Genomic DNA, 17,231 nt, shown 5'->3' on the forward strand with positions numbered 1-17,231 from the left:
AAACCAAAAAAAACACGCATCATGTTTTTTTTTTTTCATTTACCCGTGTCTCACACTTTTAAATGCAAAAATAGGTTTTGTGTGAATTGCCAGTTACAAAAAACTTAATGTTGTCATATAAAAAAAACTATTTCAAGGCACCATTAAAAGCTTCTGTCTCAGTGACTACCTTCATGTCCACACGAGCATGTGGGCCATCCCGTAGAACATCTTTATGGTGTAATATTATGGTTGCAGTAATAGATTACCATGACGAGCGGCACCTTCTCTCTGTCATTATCAGTGGTGATGAGGCAGTTAGTTATGGTTCTATGTGGCGTTATTAAGGGCCAGGCGGTTATTTAATGTTTTATTAGGCACTGAGACACTGATAAAAACACTGAATGTCAACAGAGAGGTTTTAATCAGGCTGGTAATTGGTTGTGCCGGGCTAAGATTGTGAGCAGGATGCACGCACACATGCAAACGTACAATTTATGATGGAATACAGCCATTGAAATTAGCTTTGTTGAGGTGGAGACAAACAGGAAGTGGATTAAGTGCTGGTCATTTCCACCTCCACCAGAAAAGCACCCATCACTTACCTGGCAGAATGCACTCTCTTGACCCTGTAGGAAAGAGAGGGGTTGTGGTGGAATGTATGGGCTCTGCGTGTGTCAATCTTGTAGCGTGTTTTGATGACCCTATGCGATGCTGGGCTTCGCAATGATGAAGATAAGGGTCCTGCAAGGAAACAGACCAATCATGGAAGTTAATTAATGGTTGACATGTCACTTCACTGATCAATAAAGCTTAATCACCTAATGATGCCCGCTTGAGTTATAACTGAGTCAACTGAGAATTAGTTGGTTTGCATAAACTCTAGAGACAGATAACATTCATATTTCACACACACGATCATCTGCCACTTTTACACTCAGTATAAACGTGTTTTGTATCTTTATAACTTGCATTTGCAAAATGGACAATGGTGTTTACATTGAAGTTATTTACAATATTGATAGAAATTCTTTCCATCGTTTTGACAGATTAAAAAATATTTTGTGGTTTCAGTGATTCAAATCACAATGTGTCTTGGGTGCAATTACCCTTGGCTTTTAATGTGGTTAAGTGTTATCGATTGTGATTTGATCACTGAAAACTCATGATATTAATGCCAGGTCTAAAGGGAGCCATTGCAAGACAGGAAAATACAGCACTGAACACAGAGGGTGTCATCTAAACTGGCTCTGTGAGGTCTGAGTCTTCCTACTCCACGGGACACACACATTTAGACATACACCCACTGGTGCACACAAACTCTTCCTTTGGCAGGTGCGCTCCTTAATAAGCTGCACATGGAAAAATGACTGAATAACAAAGGCTGAATTTTTATCAGCCTAATAAATCATATCCGTCTCTCCACCCCAGCCCCTTCTTTCGCTCTCCCTCTAAGTCTTATTCCTTATATCATTTCACAGATCCATCAGAGAGGCGGAGGAAAGGATGTGCGGGAGAGAATAAGTGTGGCTTTTATTTATTTCTTTCTCTATTCATTTATCCATCATGTTGCTTTATGAGTGGCTGGGCTGAAGTGACATGCATGCATGCGGGCTGAGTAAAAGATGGACTCGGCATGGCGGCTTTCGCTCGTTGCCGCTGTACACCAGAGCTAAAAACCCCAAAGATTTATTCCCAGCAGCTACAATTTAGCATGTTAGACAAGCCAGTGGGAGAATAGAATTACTTAAAGATCTTAAGAAAATCAGAGAGGGTTAGTGGAGGAAAAATACAGAGCGGAAAGACTTTGGCTGAAAGTTTATTTTAATAAACCATTTACAGCTGTTTATGAAAAGGTTTGTAAGCAGATGGTAGTTCTGTTTAAACTAACTATAGGCGGTGCAGTTTTGGCAAAAGTAAATTCTTAGTTGTGCTTCTCTAACATGTTACAATGATTTCAATAAATGGATTAAAACAATCCTTAATTGCCAAGAAAGAAAGAAAGAAAGAAAGAAAGTGGAAGGAAGGAAGGTAAGCGTGAAGCAGGAAAAAAGAAAAAAAAATACAGGAATAAATGATAGGAATGAATAAAATAAATTAGGAAAGAAAAGAATGGAAGGAAGGTAGAAGAAAGGAAAGAAGGAAGGAAGAACGAAAGGAGAAGGAAGCAAGGAAAATATGAACAAAAGTGAAGTAGGAGCGAAGGAATAAAAAAGGACATGAATGAATGAATGAATGGGGAAAGGAAAAATGGAAGGAAAATATGAACAAAATTGAAGTAGGAGGGAATGAATAAAAAAGGACATGAATGAATGAATGAATGAATGGACAGAAGGAAAAAAAAAGAGTAAGAGTAAAAGAGTAAAAGGAAGAGTAAAAGATAGGAAAAAGGAAGCAAGGAGGAAAATAAAGCAGAAAGGAAGAAATACAAATGTATTGTTATGGTAATACGCCTCTTCCTGGTTATTTGAACAGCTACTCTTTCCATGGTGCATTTAATGGCCATTCCATAATGTTCTAAAAGAAACTCACATTTCCTGTCACAATAGAAAACCTTCCTCCTCCTATTTTTCCTGGTCTTCTATTCCAGGGCACCCTTCTTCATTTATCACTGGACCCATACACGCACACACACTTCAGTATCAGCCGGGGAATTCATCTTCGACAAACATTTACCAATGATCAAATCTCGGCCCAGTATGGCACACAGCGGAGGGATGTGTCCGACTGTACGAATGTGTGTAATACAGAGGACCCTTTATGAGGGTTTATGTGCGCTTTATGTGATGGAGTGTTTGAGCTCTGGAGTGTATGACCAGACTGCATAAGCGAGGGAGCAAACACACTTGTGTGTGGGCCTGCGACAAGGGGTCGAGTATGTGAGGCTGCGAGATTAGTTGTCTGGCTCAAAGTCACTTTTTCACACACCTCTCATCTGTACCGCAGATGTCGGACCTGCCTGCGTCCCAGCGGATGACAAATATGGCTTGTCAGAGAGCTTGTGTCTTACACAGCCAGCCATATACTTCGCACTTCGTTGTATTGTTCCACCATACCTATTGTTTAATGATAGCGCCACAGAATTGATGTCACCCGTGTCTTTGTGTGCGTGTGTGCAGCCAGTTTAGTGTAGTACTGCGTGCTAGGTACCAAAGCTGAGGCTGTGGTCCCTGTCAGGACACTTTTATTGATGTGTGTACTCGCAAGTGTGTGTATATGTGTGTGGTAAAGGCCTGTCAGTGGCCTATTAGAGGGAAGATTGAGACTCCACTCGGCACAGACTCACTCAACCAACACAACCTGCTGGGCTTTACAATCAGGCCTGGGGACTCATCCATCGCCTGCTGACACACCAGCCCCGCACCCGCAGCTCCTCAGACGGCCGATTATTTACTCAACTCACTTCGGCTTCAGCGCTGCGAGCTCACACCTTTATCTATCCCTCTCTGTCACACGCACAGACTCATTTTTCTGACAGGTTCCCATGTTATTTTTCTGTCTATTCTCTGGACTTTATGTTGGGGCGCTGGGATAACTGAGTGGTGACGTTAACTTTAAAAGGAAAAGCTTTTTTGGACAAGCACAACTACACAAACAAACCAGAGGAAGTCTTGGAAATTATATAATTGCCACCAATTTAGTGGCCAGCTAGTCTAGTTCAGCTTCTCAGATGTTTTTAAGATGCTTTGCACATGACATACAATAGGACTACAAAGCTGAATAAGAGTAAACAATGGCATATAGATTAGATTAAATGGTCTGCAACAATGATTTAAGAAGGAAAGGAAGGAAAAAATGTAGATACGTAGAAAGAAATGAAAGGTGGAAGGCTAAGTAAGTAAGGTAGGTTAATATGCAAGAGGAAATCAAAGAAATGTAGGCAAAGTAAGGTAGGTAGACAGGTAGGAAAGAAGGAAGCAAAGGAAGGAAGGAAGGATGGCAGGGTAAGGTATGCAGATAGGTTGGAAGGAAAAAGGCAAAGTAAGGTAGATAGGTACAAGTACGAAGGAAGGAAAAATACTAGAATAGGTAGATAGGCAAGAAAGAAAGAAGGAAAAGTAACAAAGAAAGGCAGAAAGGAAGAAAGAAAAGGACGGAAGGCAAAGTATGGTAAATAGGTAAGCAGAAAAGAAGGAAGGCAAAGTAAGGTAGGTAGATGGGTAGGAAGAAAGCAGGGAGTGAAGGAAGAAATAAAAAGAAATGTAACAGGTAAATAGGTAGTGAGGGGGAAAAAACGAGCAAAGGAACGTTTGTAAGGTAAACAGAAATGTAATTGATAGATATATAGCCAGGAGGAAAGAATTGAGGAAAGGAATGAGGGAAGGAAACAGGGAAAGGAATGAATGAATATATATAAAAAAGGAAATTAAGGTAAGTAGGCAAGTAAGTAGGAAGGAAGGAAAGAAATGATTTAAGGAACGAAAAGAAGGAAAGAAAGGAAAGAGGACAGGAAGGAAGAAAGGTATTTAAAGTACTCTGCTAAACCACTAGCCCCGAACCTTCCAGGTAATGGGTTCGAATCCAGTGTGGCACATAACATGTGGCACATTTTTCAGGGACAGTCGTGGCCTAATGGTTGCGGGTTCGAGTCTTGGTACATACAGGAATTGTAGGTAGGAATGTACAGGGCTCTCTTCCACCTTCAGTACCACAATTGAGGTGAGACCCATGAGCAAGGCACCAAACCCCCAACTGCATAAATGGCTGCCCACTGTTTGGGTTTCTGTTTGCTCACTACTCACTGCTGTGTGTGTGCACTTGGATAGGTGAGCACATGCAGAGCACAAATTCTGAGTATGGGACACCATACTTGGCCACATGCCATGTCTTTTCCTTGGAGGCTTGTGGCCAGCACTCTAACAGGTAGCGCAGTTATTCTTCTGCCGACCAAATTTCGAGTCCTAGCTTGTGGTCCTTTTCAATCCTTTCCTACTTCACTTTCTCTCAACTCTCTAAACTGTCCTGCCCAAATAAAGGCAAAAATGCCAAAAATAAATGTTTAAAAAAGGACACGAAGAGAGAAAGCTGGGGAAAGGAAGGAAGACAGGAACAAAAGGAAGTACAGACATTCAAGCTGCACCACTTGTCCTAACGTGTTCGTTGGAACTGAAATGGAGATACTCATAGTGTGACAACTGCTATAGTATTTATTTCACACTTTCTGGAATGTTCCCTGCACTCTTCATCAATGTTATGACAGGGCAGCAGTGACACCCTGCATCCTCTTAGGGATTATCAAGCTGTGTCATCTCATGTTCTCTGATCCCGTCTCCAAATTTGACAACTAATTCCGTTTAACAGCGGTCCGATTCTCCACCGTTCCATCTCTGTCACATCATTAATCTCATTATTGACAGCGAGAGATACCCCTCTGCTTCTGCAGCAATCCCCCAGGGGCTCATCCTCTGATTCCCAGTGGGACGGCACAGCTGCCATTAAATGCTTCTCCGGTAAACCAGTAACACTTTACACCGCCATCAAACTAGTGTTAAGGCAGCGTAGAATCTCATGGGACAAAACAAGTTTGGCAGAGATGGAGTGTGGCATAGCTCCGGAACACTCTCTTGGCAGAGACTGGATCAAAGGGAATTGTGCGTTGTGGACTATTGTCTGGTTGTACTCTGCATGTGTATCTTTCTCGAAACAGTTCCGTCAATGATTCTAAGTGCCAGTGCTATGGGCCAGCTGTTTAACAGGCATTCCTGAAACCATATGTGAAGGCAGACCAATCATATCATAGTTGGCAACAAACACAAGGCCAAATGGAGACAAGGGGAAGCAGTTTAACTCCTCAGTTGGAGGCCCTGCAAAGAAAATACTGTTAATAACAGAATTAGTATATTTTACTCCACTCAGGCCTGTGAAGATCATCTGTGCATATAAATATGTGTGAGACCCACTGTCTGTGAGCAACTCCACTTTAGTGTTCGCGCAAAATGGTGCATGAATACAACAGGCATACGTGAGTGAATTGAGTGTTCAAAAATAAAAGGTCCACTGGCTAGTGTTCATGTGCCGAAAGCTTCTATCTGTGCACACTGTCAAAGGAGTGTACTTTGAATGGACCCAGAGCTCAACTGTGTGTTAGACAGAACATGGAAAATGAAGTACACATGGGTCTTAAAGTTTAAATGATGGGAAAACATTGTGTGAGAAGGGCTGATACTGATACCTTGACTTCAATTCCTGCACAATACTTTTTTGATACCAATTTTATGAAATTGGTTTTAACAAGACTACATTACACATTACTAGGATTGTTTATTGTTTGAATTTTATCAATTCCGATTCCGCTTATCGATTCCAATTGTTTTTTCGATTCCCAGTTTCGATTCCAATGTGATTTAAAAAAAATGATATCAGACTTACTTATTTTGTGTCTCCTTTTGCAAAGCATTTAGTTGCAGCTGAATACCATGAACAAAAATCAGCAGGCTACATAAAAACTGGACTCATTTAAGAGCGGTTTGTGTGCAAAATAGAGCTACACGGTTCTGAACAAATTGAATTTTTTTTTTTTTTTAAACGGAGATTCTGGTTCTCTCACAATTCTGAAGAAAATACAGACAACTAAACAAAATCACATGCAATTTATGAATGATTGATTCAATGACTCACTCAAAGATTTACTTTAGCATTTTTTAACAAATCTCTTGAATGATTCAAAGACAAACATTTTAACAGCCCCTTTTCACCACCTACTGGCGTAACAATGTAATTGATAAATCTTTACTTGAAGTGTCAATTACTTTCAAAAGGTGATACAGGAATCAATAGGCGGAAATTTTAATTTTATAACAAGTATCCGATTCTGGAATTGGAATCGATTTTCGATTCCCAACCCTACACATTACCTCAAACTTTGGACCTAAAGACTCCTGAGCCACTTCACAAAGGAACAAAAAAAAAGCACGAAGGGACAAAATGTAGCCAGCACAATAAATCAGTGCAAATGGTTTTAATAAAAAGTTCAAATCAGTTTCCACATCTTTAAGGGTAAGTTTTTACATTTGTTTGTTTTCATTTTAAAACAAATAGCTAAGACAGAATCATCATATCTATTCATTTTCCACTGATTTATTGATGATCATTAGCTGCTTCTAGCGCTGTCTGTCTGTGTTTTCTTCATAAGCCTCTCTTCCGATCACGAACGTCCATTTCACTTCCGTGTTCAGTTCAACATTTCCATGGATGAAACATGAAGCTAATAAACACGATTACGACAGTATATGATTTGTATGATGTTGATTTTCATGAGATTCTGCCTATTTTCATACAGGGCTATATATGACAAATGCTAAGCAGGTGTAGCGATTAGCTTGATATAAAAGGCTACAAATATCATAGTTCAACAATATTACATGGGAGATGACGTGACCCTTCAGCGGCAATGCACGCATAGTCCTTCGCTCTGCTCATTTTATCAGAAATTGTACATATCCCGTCAGTAAATCTTTATTTAGCTCACTATGAGTGCCCCAGCAGTCTAGAACAGCCGGAAAAAGAGAGAGTGGACAATTGCCAATAAAGAAAAAATTATTTCTCTAAAAATCTCCAGAGAGGATCTCGAAGCTGCTATAGCTAATGGTATCAAGCTAGCGCTTAAAGAGCAACAAAGTACTCTCGATTCGGTAGTGGCTTCGACTGTAAGAGAAGCGATAGACTCTGATCTACATTTGGATATGCAAACGACCAACGATTCTGTAAAAGAGCTAAAAGCAGAAGTTGAAAAGCTAGCCATCACGGCGAAACAGACACATGACTGGGTCGATTCCGTTCAAGCAGCTGCACGTGAGGATAGGAGGACAGTCACAAACTTAAGAAATCAGCTGGAGCAACTCACCGAAAAAAATACGAACATTGAGGATAGGAGCAGGAGAAATAACGTGCGACTGGTGGGGTTGCTGGAGGGGGCGGAAGCTCCGACGCAGCTGGTTTCCTCAGAGCTAATCTTTCCAGGTGGATCCCTTCCCTGAAGGGCCGTGACATCAAGATTGTCCGGGCCCATCGCGTGTATGACGGAAGGAAAAACTCAGATCGGCCGCGTACTCTCATCTTCCGTGTACTAAGATGGCATGACAGATCAGCGATCCTGAAAGGTGCTTGGCAGGTATATCCGGTGAAGTTTACGCAGGACAATGTCACGCTACTATTTTTTCCCGACTTTAATTCAGCCACAATTACCAAGAGAAAGAGCTTTAATCAAGTCTTGAAGAAGATGCCAGCACTTGGTCTCCAGCCCTTCCTCACCTATCCAGCAGTAATTAATCTACAGCACAGAGGTGAGCAGATGATGTTCAAAAGGAGAAGGATTTTGTTGCTTCACTGTCACTGAGGATGTATTCTGCAGCGCTACCAATCAGCAGGAAGGCGTCGGCTACCGTCTCCATCCTCTCAGCTCAATGAGGGAAAACTAACGATGAGGTCTGTGGTGATCCTAACTGCCCGGAGGAGGACAATAACAAGGTGGCCATGGACACTTGTTAATTTATTTTTGGAAACTTGCCCCTGCCCTGTACGTTTGTCCGCTGATTGGTAAATAATAATGATTTATTTTCTTCATTTTTCTTTATTATTATTATTCTTCTTCTTCGGGCTGATGGAGAGCAGGTTCAATCACTACGCTTTTGGCTCAGTGGGCCTTTGGGGACATGTCTTGCGTTGAAGTGGACTGGTCACGCATCAACATTTGTTTCTGTTGTTTGTGCAGACCTACACTCTCGGTAATGTGCGGTCTGCTTTGGTTTTTACACACAGTTGTTTGTTGTTCCTTGTTTTTGCTTTTTTTCTATGCCCTTCAACAGATATCAATGCTTTTATTTATTCTGCTCTTCTTTTAAAAGAACTATGCATATAATGGCACTATTCCACTGCATGGTACGGTCCAGTACGGCTCAATTTTGGGGGATTTTCCACTGGGTACAGTACCCGGTACTTTTTTAGTACCACCTCGGCCGAGGTTTCAAGCGAACCGTACCATTACCAAAACTTGACGTGAAAACTCTGCTGATCACTGATTCGCCGGAGAAAATCGGCACTGCCTGTGTCATTGAACTTGCGGCACGAGACACAACAGACCCACTAGATTTAAATCAGCACAGCCAGCAAAGGATCGAACGCAACTGTTTAGAATGAGCGCACCTTTCTTTTAACAACCAAAAAATGGCTGTTTTGTTTGAGGAAGTACAGACTGTCCTTTCATTGACAGCCGAGGAACAGATCCAGCGAGAGCGTGATGGAGTGACGCGGAATTAAAAAGTTTTTCAGGAGTCACGGCATTAGAGGCGGCGCAACTATAATGATACGTAAATAATCCCCCCCACTCAAAGCGGTACTAAACCGCAGTGGAAACGCAAACCGAGCCAAACTGAGCCGTGCCATTCTGAACCGTGCTGAGCCGAGTCGTACCACGCAGTGAAAAAGCGCCATAGGTGGATTGGCATCCAGGATACTGTGACGGGAGGAGCAAACGACAGACACAGTGGGTGTGGCGTCAGGTCTCAGAGAGGCTTTTATTAAACAGAAATAATAAAATAAAGTGTCCAAAGGGGATAAAGTGTCCAAAATCGTGCTGCGGGGTTTGTGAAGGAGGGGCAGTGTTCTGGAAGGAAGGGTACAGGTAAGTGGCGGAGTCCGGCGGCCGCACACACGCTCCCACTCGGGTCCTGGTCGCGAGGGGCGACGGCTTCATCATAGCGGCGGCTCTTCCTCTTGGTCCATGGCATTCGGCGGGACTTGGTCGGCCCGGCATCCTGGCCCGACAGCCGTAACACGGGTGCGGTTTCGTCCGGACAGCGGGTGCGGCAGCTCACGTCTCTGGCGGCACGGAAGTCCCTCCACGCTCCCTTCCTGGACCCACGAGGACACCAGTGTGCATGCACAGGGAAGAGACCGGTCTCCGCACACAATGCATGTTCTGAATATCTTATCATTGAATGTGAATGGCCTAAATTCTCCTATTAAGCGTACCCGGATATTAGAATATTTGCACCGTAAAACGATTTCCTGTGCCCTGATACAAGAGGCTCAGTTAAAGGGTTAGTTCGCCCATTTAAGACATGAAGTTGTATGCAATCCTTACCAGCACTATAGTGCATACACACTGACCCACCCTTTAGTCACCTCCTGGTCAGAGTTCTGGCGCTGGAAGTTTTCAAGATAGTACTCGGTTGGTTTCCGGGGCCTCAAAACTGTGCGTTTTACGTGAAAAAAGTATTTGCGTTTCAAAGCTTGAATAATTTACATCACAAAAAACACGCCTGACAAAATTCATACCTCAGTTTTAATCGGCACTATTTTCTTTCCATTTCTATCAATCTGCGCTGCTGTCAACGTCAACAGTGCGCACGCGTTCAGATCAGCTGTTCCATAGTGTTTACACAATCGAATGACAACGACATAAAAAGTAGAAAATGAACAATGGTGCGAACTTGTAAATTCCCAGGCTGTGACCACAAGAATGTGCGGGATCACCGTTCAGATTCCATCGTTTTCCAGTTTCGGATATAGCTACGAGACCGCTTTGGCTGGTTGCCATCGGCTACTCTGCGGAGCTAAAATATCGAGAATCAAGGATTTCCGTGTGTGCAGTGCTCACTTCAGCGAAGACGATTACATCCCCAACCAAGGAGGAAAAAGAAAAAAAATGATTTTAAAGAGTTTTGCTGTACCAGTACCACGGGTAAGCTCTATTTACTAACTTTATGATCCAATGTCTAAACTGTACGGTAAACAAGCTGAAAATTACTTTCATCATCATCTGTTCCGTCTGACATTGTGCTAAAATTGGTTTCGTCATCAGAAGTTTCGTAGTCAGACATGTTGTCAGCGAGTCGCGCTATCAACAGCTGATCTGAACGTGCGCACTGCACTGTTGACGTTGACAGCAGCGCGGATTGATAGAAATGGAAAGAAAATAGTGCCGATTAAAACTGAGGTATGAATTTTGTCAGGCGTGTTTTTTGTGATGTAAATTATTCAAGCTTTGAAACGCAAATACTTTTTTCGTATTTTTGTTTTGAGGCCCCGGAAACTAACCGGGAGTACTATCTTGAAAAACTTCCAGCGGCCAGAACTCTGACCAGGGAGGTGACTAAAGGGTGGGTCAGTGTGTATGCACTATAGTGCTGGTAAGGATTGCATACAACTTCATGTCTTAAATGGGCGAACTAACCCTTTAAAACAATGTGATGTGGCATGTTTTCAAAACAAGTATTACAAACTGGCAGCCTTCTCTTGTGCCCCCAATAAAACTTAAGGGGGTGCTTATCTTAGTCGATAGGAAGTTACATTTAGCTATTGAACATACGATGAAAGTAGATTTGTTTTTATACGCTGTAAAATACATAATGACAGGTTAGCACTGGTCTCCATTTACTGCCTGAATGAGGCAGACAGTGCATTTTTCACAAATATTTCCAATATATTACTCGAGCAGATGGATTGTCCTTTAGTGATGGGTGGTGATTTTAATGCTGTTTTAAATCCTGCACTGGATAAATCTCACCCTGATACTACAGCCATTAAGTTATTGAATAAATTGATCACTGAACTTAATGTAATCGATCTTTGACGAATCCAGAATATTACATCTAAGGACTTTTTTTTCCAAAAAGGGTGGAACGTCTGATGGGAGGACCTTTCAAATTTTGTAACAACACACCCTTATGGTACAACTTTAATTTTTTTTAAATCGGCCATTTGTCCAGCCCTCTTGGTCTACATTGGGCAGAAACACGTGGTGACTTATATGATAACCAGGGACTCTGCTCACTTCAAGAACTAAGAACTAAGTTTTGTTTACTAGCATCATCATATTTTGTCTTTTTTCAGTTACGTTCTGCTCTCAAGCCCTATGGACTTCCCTGGGCATCCCCCATTTCCTCTCATCCTATATGTTATTGGATCGCACCACCCTCTGGTCGGCCATCTGTTTCTTTAATGTATAGTAAACTTCATGATCACACTGCAAAGTCTCTTTCTATTAAATCTACCTGGAATCGTGAATTAACAGATTTTGATTTATCGGTCGACTGGGAGAGGGTGTGGTCTAATCTAATCTTAACTTCTAAAAATTTGTCTCATCGTCTTATCCATTTCAAAGTCATCCATTGAGCATACATAACTCCTTACAAGAGGTTTAAAATGAAAATGAAACTGCAATCGACCTATAACTGTCATATCTGTAACACTGTATCAGCAGGTACTTTTCTCCACACGCCAGTGGGAATCTGTGGATTCATGTGGATTCTGTTTTGTCCTGCTGCAAATTGAAATTGTTATGGTGTGTCTGTTGGTTCCCCCCTCCCTGTTGTTTGTTTGTGTGGATGTTGTTTCGTTGATTTAAAAAATAAAATAAAAAGTTGATCACAAAAAAACAACAACAATATTATATGGCCAAAATACACATTAGATCACAATCGAGTTATTACAAACACTCAACTGTGGTTTATAGTGAGTTTTGAGTAAAAGCATAGTATAAATCTTATAAATTGTCTTTTGTAGCATGATCCTACAATGTGCATGAATGGTCATGCAAAACGTGTTTTCCGTCATGTAGTGCAGATCTTTTCAGAAACCCAGTGGAAATGCCAGTATGGACGAGGCTCATTTTCATTTTAAAACACACTAGTGTAAACGTAGCCTTACATCTATGGTGTTTTGACGCTAACACACTATAGCCTCACATGTGAGCCAGGTCTCTGGGCGTAACCAGTGTAAACTAGTGTTTTTCCTTGACGCCTCACCAGAGCCAATCACAAGCACTTGATTCAGGCACATCAAGCATGCTGCATGCATATTGGCTCGCTGACGTTGATGAGATTATGACATATTGAAACTTGGTACTGAACGACAAAACATTTTTCAATGGTATCGAGGCAATTCGGTTGGTTTCTAAAAAGTATCAAACTCGATACTCAGCCCTAGCGAGAAGTGACCTTAGGTACACTGCATTTAAAAATGTCCCTTACACCTGTTATGCAAGTTAACAAAGTTGCGCAATATGGTGACATTTGTTCCCTTAAGTTGAATAGGAGGAATCAAGAGGAGCAGTCAGTGTATGATTGGAGGGAGGCCATTGCACCCCGACTCAAAATACCAAGATGTCTCTTTTCAATCTTGGCACAAACTACAGAGCTCATCTGAATGTACGTGTCTGTGGCTTTTATGTGAAGTGTGCCAACAAAGATCTCTGCCCACCTCTGAGACCTGTTGTTCAGCCAAGTGTTTGTGCATGGACAGGATGTGACCTTGGGAAGTTTTAAAGTGCAGAAACATTAGAAGAGCCCTCTGAGGCTCAGAGAATCTACTAATGTAGACAGACACACAGCAAGATGGGCAGCAAGACAGTTGATGTATTTTGGAGAGATCCGATGAGAGACAGGGTACAAGAAGACCTCCTCACCATGAACCATGGACCAGTGACTGGTACCAGCCATACCAGTCAAAATCAGGAAAGGCTCAAGTGTCGCCCACGAGGCCAGGCCTCATCAGTCATTGGTGCGATGCTATCGTCACGGAAACCAACACCACATTAACACACATAAATACCCTACTTCTACATCAACTAATAAGAGCAACACGAGCTGCACTGAGCATCCCTGACTGTTTATAAAGCCAGAAATGGAGGTTGACAGTCGTAATTCACACGTCTGCTGCAATTTTACTGTGTGTTAACATTTAAGCTACTTTTGGATTCATGCTAGAAGCCTTTCACAGGCCGTCAACACCATAGAGCCTACATCATGGAAATGTTTCCATATTGCTAATGTTTAGTCCTTTGGGATTCCAGCATTGCTTTCTCTCCACATGCATGATGTTGTGTGTCACTGTTGGTTAGAGACCAAACAAGAAAAACTTGAATGCGTAATGACACCGGCTTCCTTACATTCAGTAATGCTGTTTTCATCCAGTTATGGCATTAAAGGCATGAATAAGAGATGAGATGAAAGCATTATGACCTTGCCCTTAGCTTGAGTGCACTGGACTCCTATCAAAACAAAACTGTGCAATAAACCACACGTTTAGCAGGATACTGTACTCATTTTAGGTGCACTGCACTGTGATGATCATTTCTGAGAGTTGAGAATGTTGAGAATGTGAGAATGTTCACGATATAGAAACAAATATATATATTTAAAAAAGCCTAGTTAAAAGCATATTCATGTTGATTTGATTTGATTTTTATTTTTTTATTATGCAACATCTTCAAAAAAAGTTTTTTAATAAATTAAAATGAATGACATTTCCACATTTTTATATACAAATTTCACTAATTTTCATATCAATTCATTAATATCATTAAGTTTGGAGAGACACAACTAGAGGTCGACCGATAGTGGATTTTACTGATTAATCAACCGATAATTTTTAATATGTATACTGAACAAAAAACAAAACAAAATAGTGCTTTACTATTTAAATTTTTTTTTAAAAACAGTACTGAACCATACTTTTTAAATGAATAAAAATATTAATATTACTTATTATACTGATCATTAAAGTTGGTTCATAATTTATTAACGAATGTTAACAAAAGAAACGTATTAGTACTATTAAATATTTGAAATTAACACACTCTAACAAAGAACAATACTTCTATATCTTCCATTAATCTTAATGTTACAAATGGGCTCTTATTGTAAAGTGTTACCATTTAATTTCAACAGTCATAAAGATGGCCATCTTTACATCTTTATTTCAAGAATGAATACTTCAAATGTGGCATAAATGAGCTAGAAGTTCAGTGTAAAAAAAAAAAAAAGCTATATTACAGCTCTTTATATGAAGCATACTGTCTTTATTAGAGAAAGACAAATGTTTTGCTGAAAAATGCACAATACACAATTTTATAGAGATGTTCCGATACCCTTTTTCCCTTCCCGATACCGATTCCGATACCTAGGCTCAGGGTATCGGCCGATACAGAGTACTGATCCGATACCTGGGTGTGTATCTGGTTATACAGCTGTATGTACTACTTACTAGCCCTGTATGAATTGATACAATTATTTTATGGTGCGCTTCACCATAGATAGATAGATATAGATAGTCTGGCGAGTAAACAAAAAATATAATATATAATGTTTGAAAAAAGTACACTCTTAACATCAGTCAGTCAAGCATTATAAATATATTATGATAATCAAGTATTATTTATTGATAGAACTTTAGCAATTAGAATTAAAACTTGGTAACCATGTATGAATGCATATTAGTCTTCTAGTCTTCTTAGTCTGTTTCGGTAAAAATGGGGAAAAAACTATCAATAATACTGATAAGATAATAATAATCATCATACTATGAATTTTAATAACAAGATAAACGCACTAAGGATTACGAGCTGCTGGGTTCATGAATATTAATCATGTTGTCTGCGTTTGCTCGAACTGATTTGCTGAAATCAAAACAGGGACGATGATAGGTGAGCGCCAGCCAATGAGATTGTCGTTTGCGCATTAGCCACGCCGACTACCAGAGAACCCGGCAGTTAAACTGAAGAATTCCAAAGGAACTCCGTTATTTTGACATGAAAATACAACAAAGAATATCGTTTACATACCATTCGGAATTGACGCGCTACATGTAAAAGACTCTCTCTCTCTCTCTCTCTCACTGCGTGTGAGAAAAAAAGCAAAGCGACGGTGAGTTGTCCGCTTCACACTAGAGCTTACGGTGCGTCAAATACAGGTGCGCTGCACATCCATTCAGATGATCTGAAAAATAGCCCGCTTGACGGAGAGTGAAAGTCTGAAGCGCTCAATCAGATTTTTCGGCGAGTGACAATATATCTGTGCTAAACTTATACATAGCCTCCTAATATTAGACATCATTTAGTCGCCCAGGGTGAAGATTTAGTCGCATATGCAAGTGATTTACTGGCAATGTGCTTGCACGTTTGTACTTCTTCGCTGCTCTATGTAGTGGTTGCTTGTGGCAACACAGCACAGCACAGCACAGTGAAGAAGAATTGATTTCCTATTTGCAGCGTTAAGCAAAGCTAGCGCGCATAACTATAGGTCTTGTTTAAGAAAATAGTATCGGATCGGTACATGGGTTCAAGTACTCGCCGATACCGATGCCAGAATTTTTTGTGGTATCGGTGGAATTTCCGAGACTAGTATTGGAATCGGAACAACACTACAATTTTAAATCCTAGGGTTAAGTCATTATGTACATTAACAAAGATTTGGGACCAATATAATGCAATTTAATGGAAAATTCTCTGTGGCGCACAGAATTTTCTGTCGGCTGCATTTAATTCACATCTGAATTTTCCCGTCCTGTGCTGTGCACAGCCTCGTGTGTCAAAACAAACAACAAGACTTGTCAGTGATTTCCACCTCTAGAGGCCGCTCTCACACAGTATAATGATAGCGGACCCTTCTCAGCCGCTCCAACAACGGATACAACTCGGGAAACAATCAGCATGGATTTTTGCCGATAGCTAATAGTTCCAGCAATCAACTATCGGTGCCGATTAATTAGCAAAACTGATACATCGGTCAACCTCTAGACACAACACAACCTTTGTAACCTTCATAAAAAAGATGACTTTTAAAAAACAAGAAAATGAATGACCAAACTAATGAATGCATGCTAGTTCATACTACAGGTGACAATCTGATGAACCCAATGAACTTGTAGGTGACCTGTTTTATGAATTTTAAAATGAATTTTCATTTTAATATATTTTTAAATGCACTGAAAAAAATGATTAATTGAATTTACTAAAAAAATGTTAAAGGTAAGTGGTTGCAATCAGTTTATTTTAGCTACATTTAAATAAACAAATTTAGTTGACTAACTCTAAACTATATTTGTTTATTTAAATTGTTTGCGTCCACTTACCTTAAAAAAAATTTAGTATCATTTTTTCAGTGTACATTAACAGATCCAGACAAAGAAAAATAGCAATTTGTCATTGACCTATAACCTTATTTAATGTAAAATCACATTAAGTCCCATGAGATTCACATTCCAAGGAAGTGCCTCAGGGTTGTGACTAAGGTCAGAAGAAACAAGTGCTTGTTAGTTGAGCCGAAGATTCAAAAAGTTACACCTTTCTGGCATGTGTCTATTGCACAGGGGCACTTATGAAGGTTAAGTGCCCCGAAGGGCCAACACACAATAAAGCACTGGGTATCTGAAACCATGCCTGTCACAGCTGAGAGCTGTATATCTTTTGAGAGATGGAGGCATGTTTATAAAAACATGGAAGCATGAGCGTCTTAAAGACATGCAAAAATAGG

General features: G+C 40.6%; 1 protein-coding gene across 1 annotated transcript in view; it reads right to left on the bottom strand.

Annotated features, from left to right (window-relative positions):
• The window catches only part of zc3h3 (zinc finger CCCH-type containing 3), an 81,655-nt gene that overhangs the window by 38,217 nt on the left and 26,207 nt on the right, over positions 1-17,231 (bottom strand). Inside the window, exon 4 of the mRNA XM_058778511.1 lies at positions 585-723. Within this exon, the coding sequence (XP_058634494.1) occupies positions 585-723 (139 nt within the window). The remainder of the gene's footprint in view (positions 1-584; positions 724-17,231) is intronic.

The sequence above is a fragment of the Onychostoma macrolepis genome, chromosome 06 (assembly GCF_012432095.1).
Source record: "Onychostoma macrolepis isolate SWU-2019 chromosome 06, ASM1243209v1, whole genome shotgun sequence".
Lineage (NCBI taxonomy): Eukaryota > Metazoa > Chordata > Actinopteri > Cypriniformes > Cyprinidae > Onychostoma > Onychostoma macrolepis.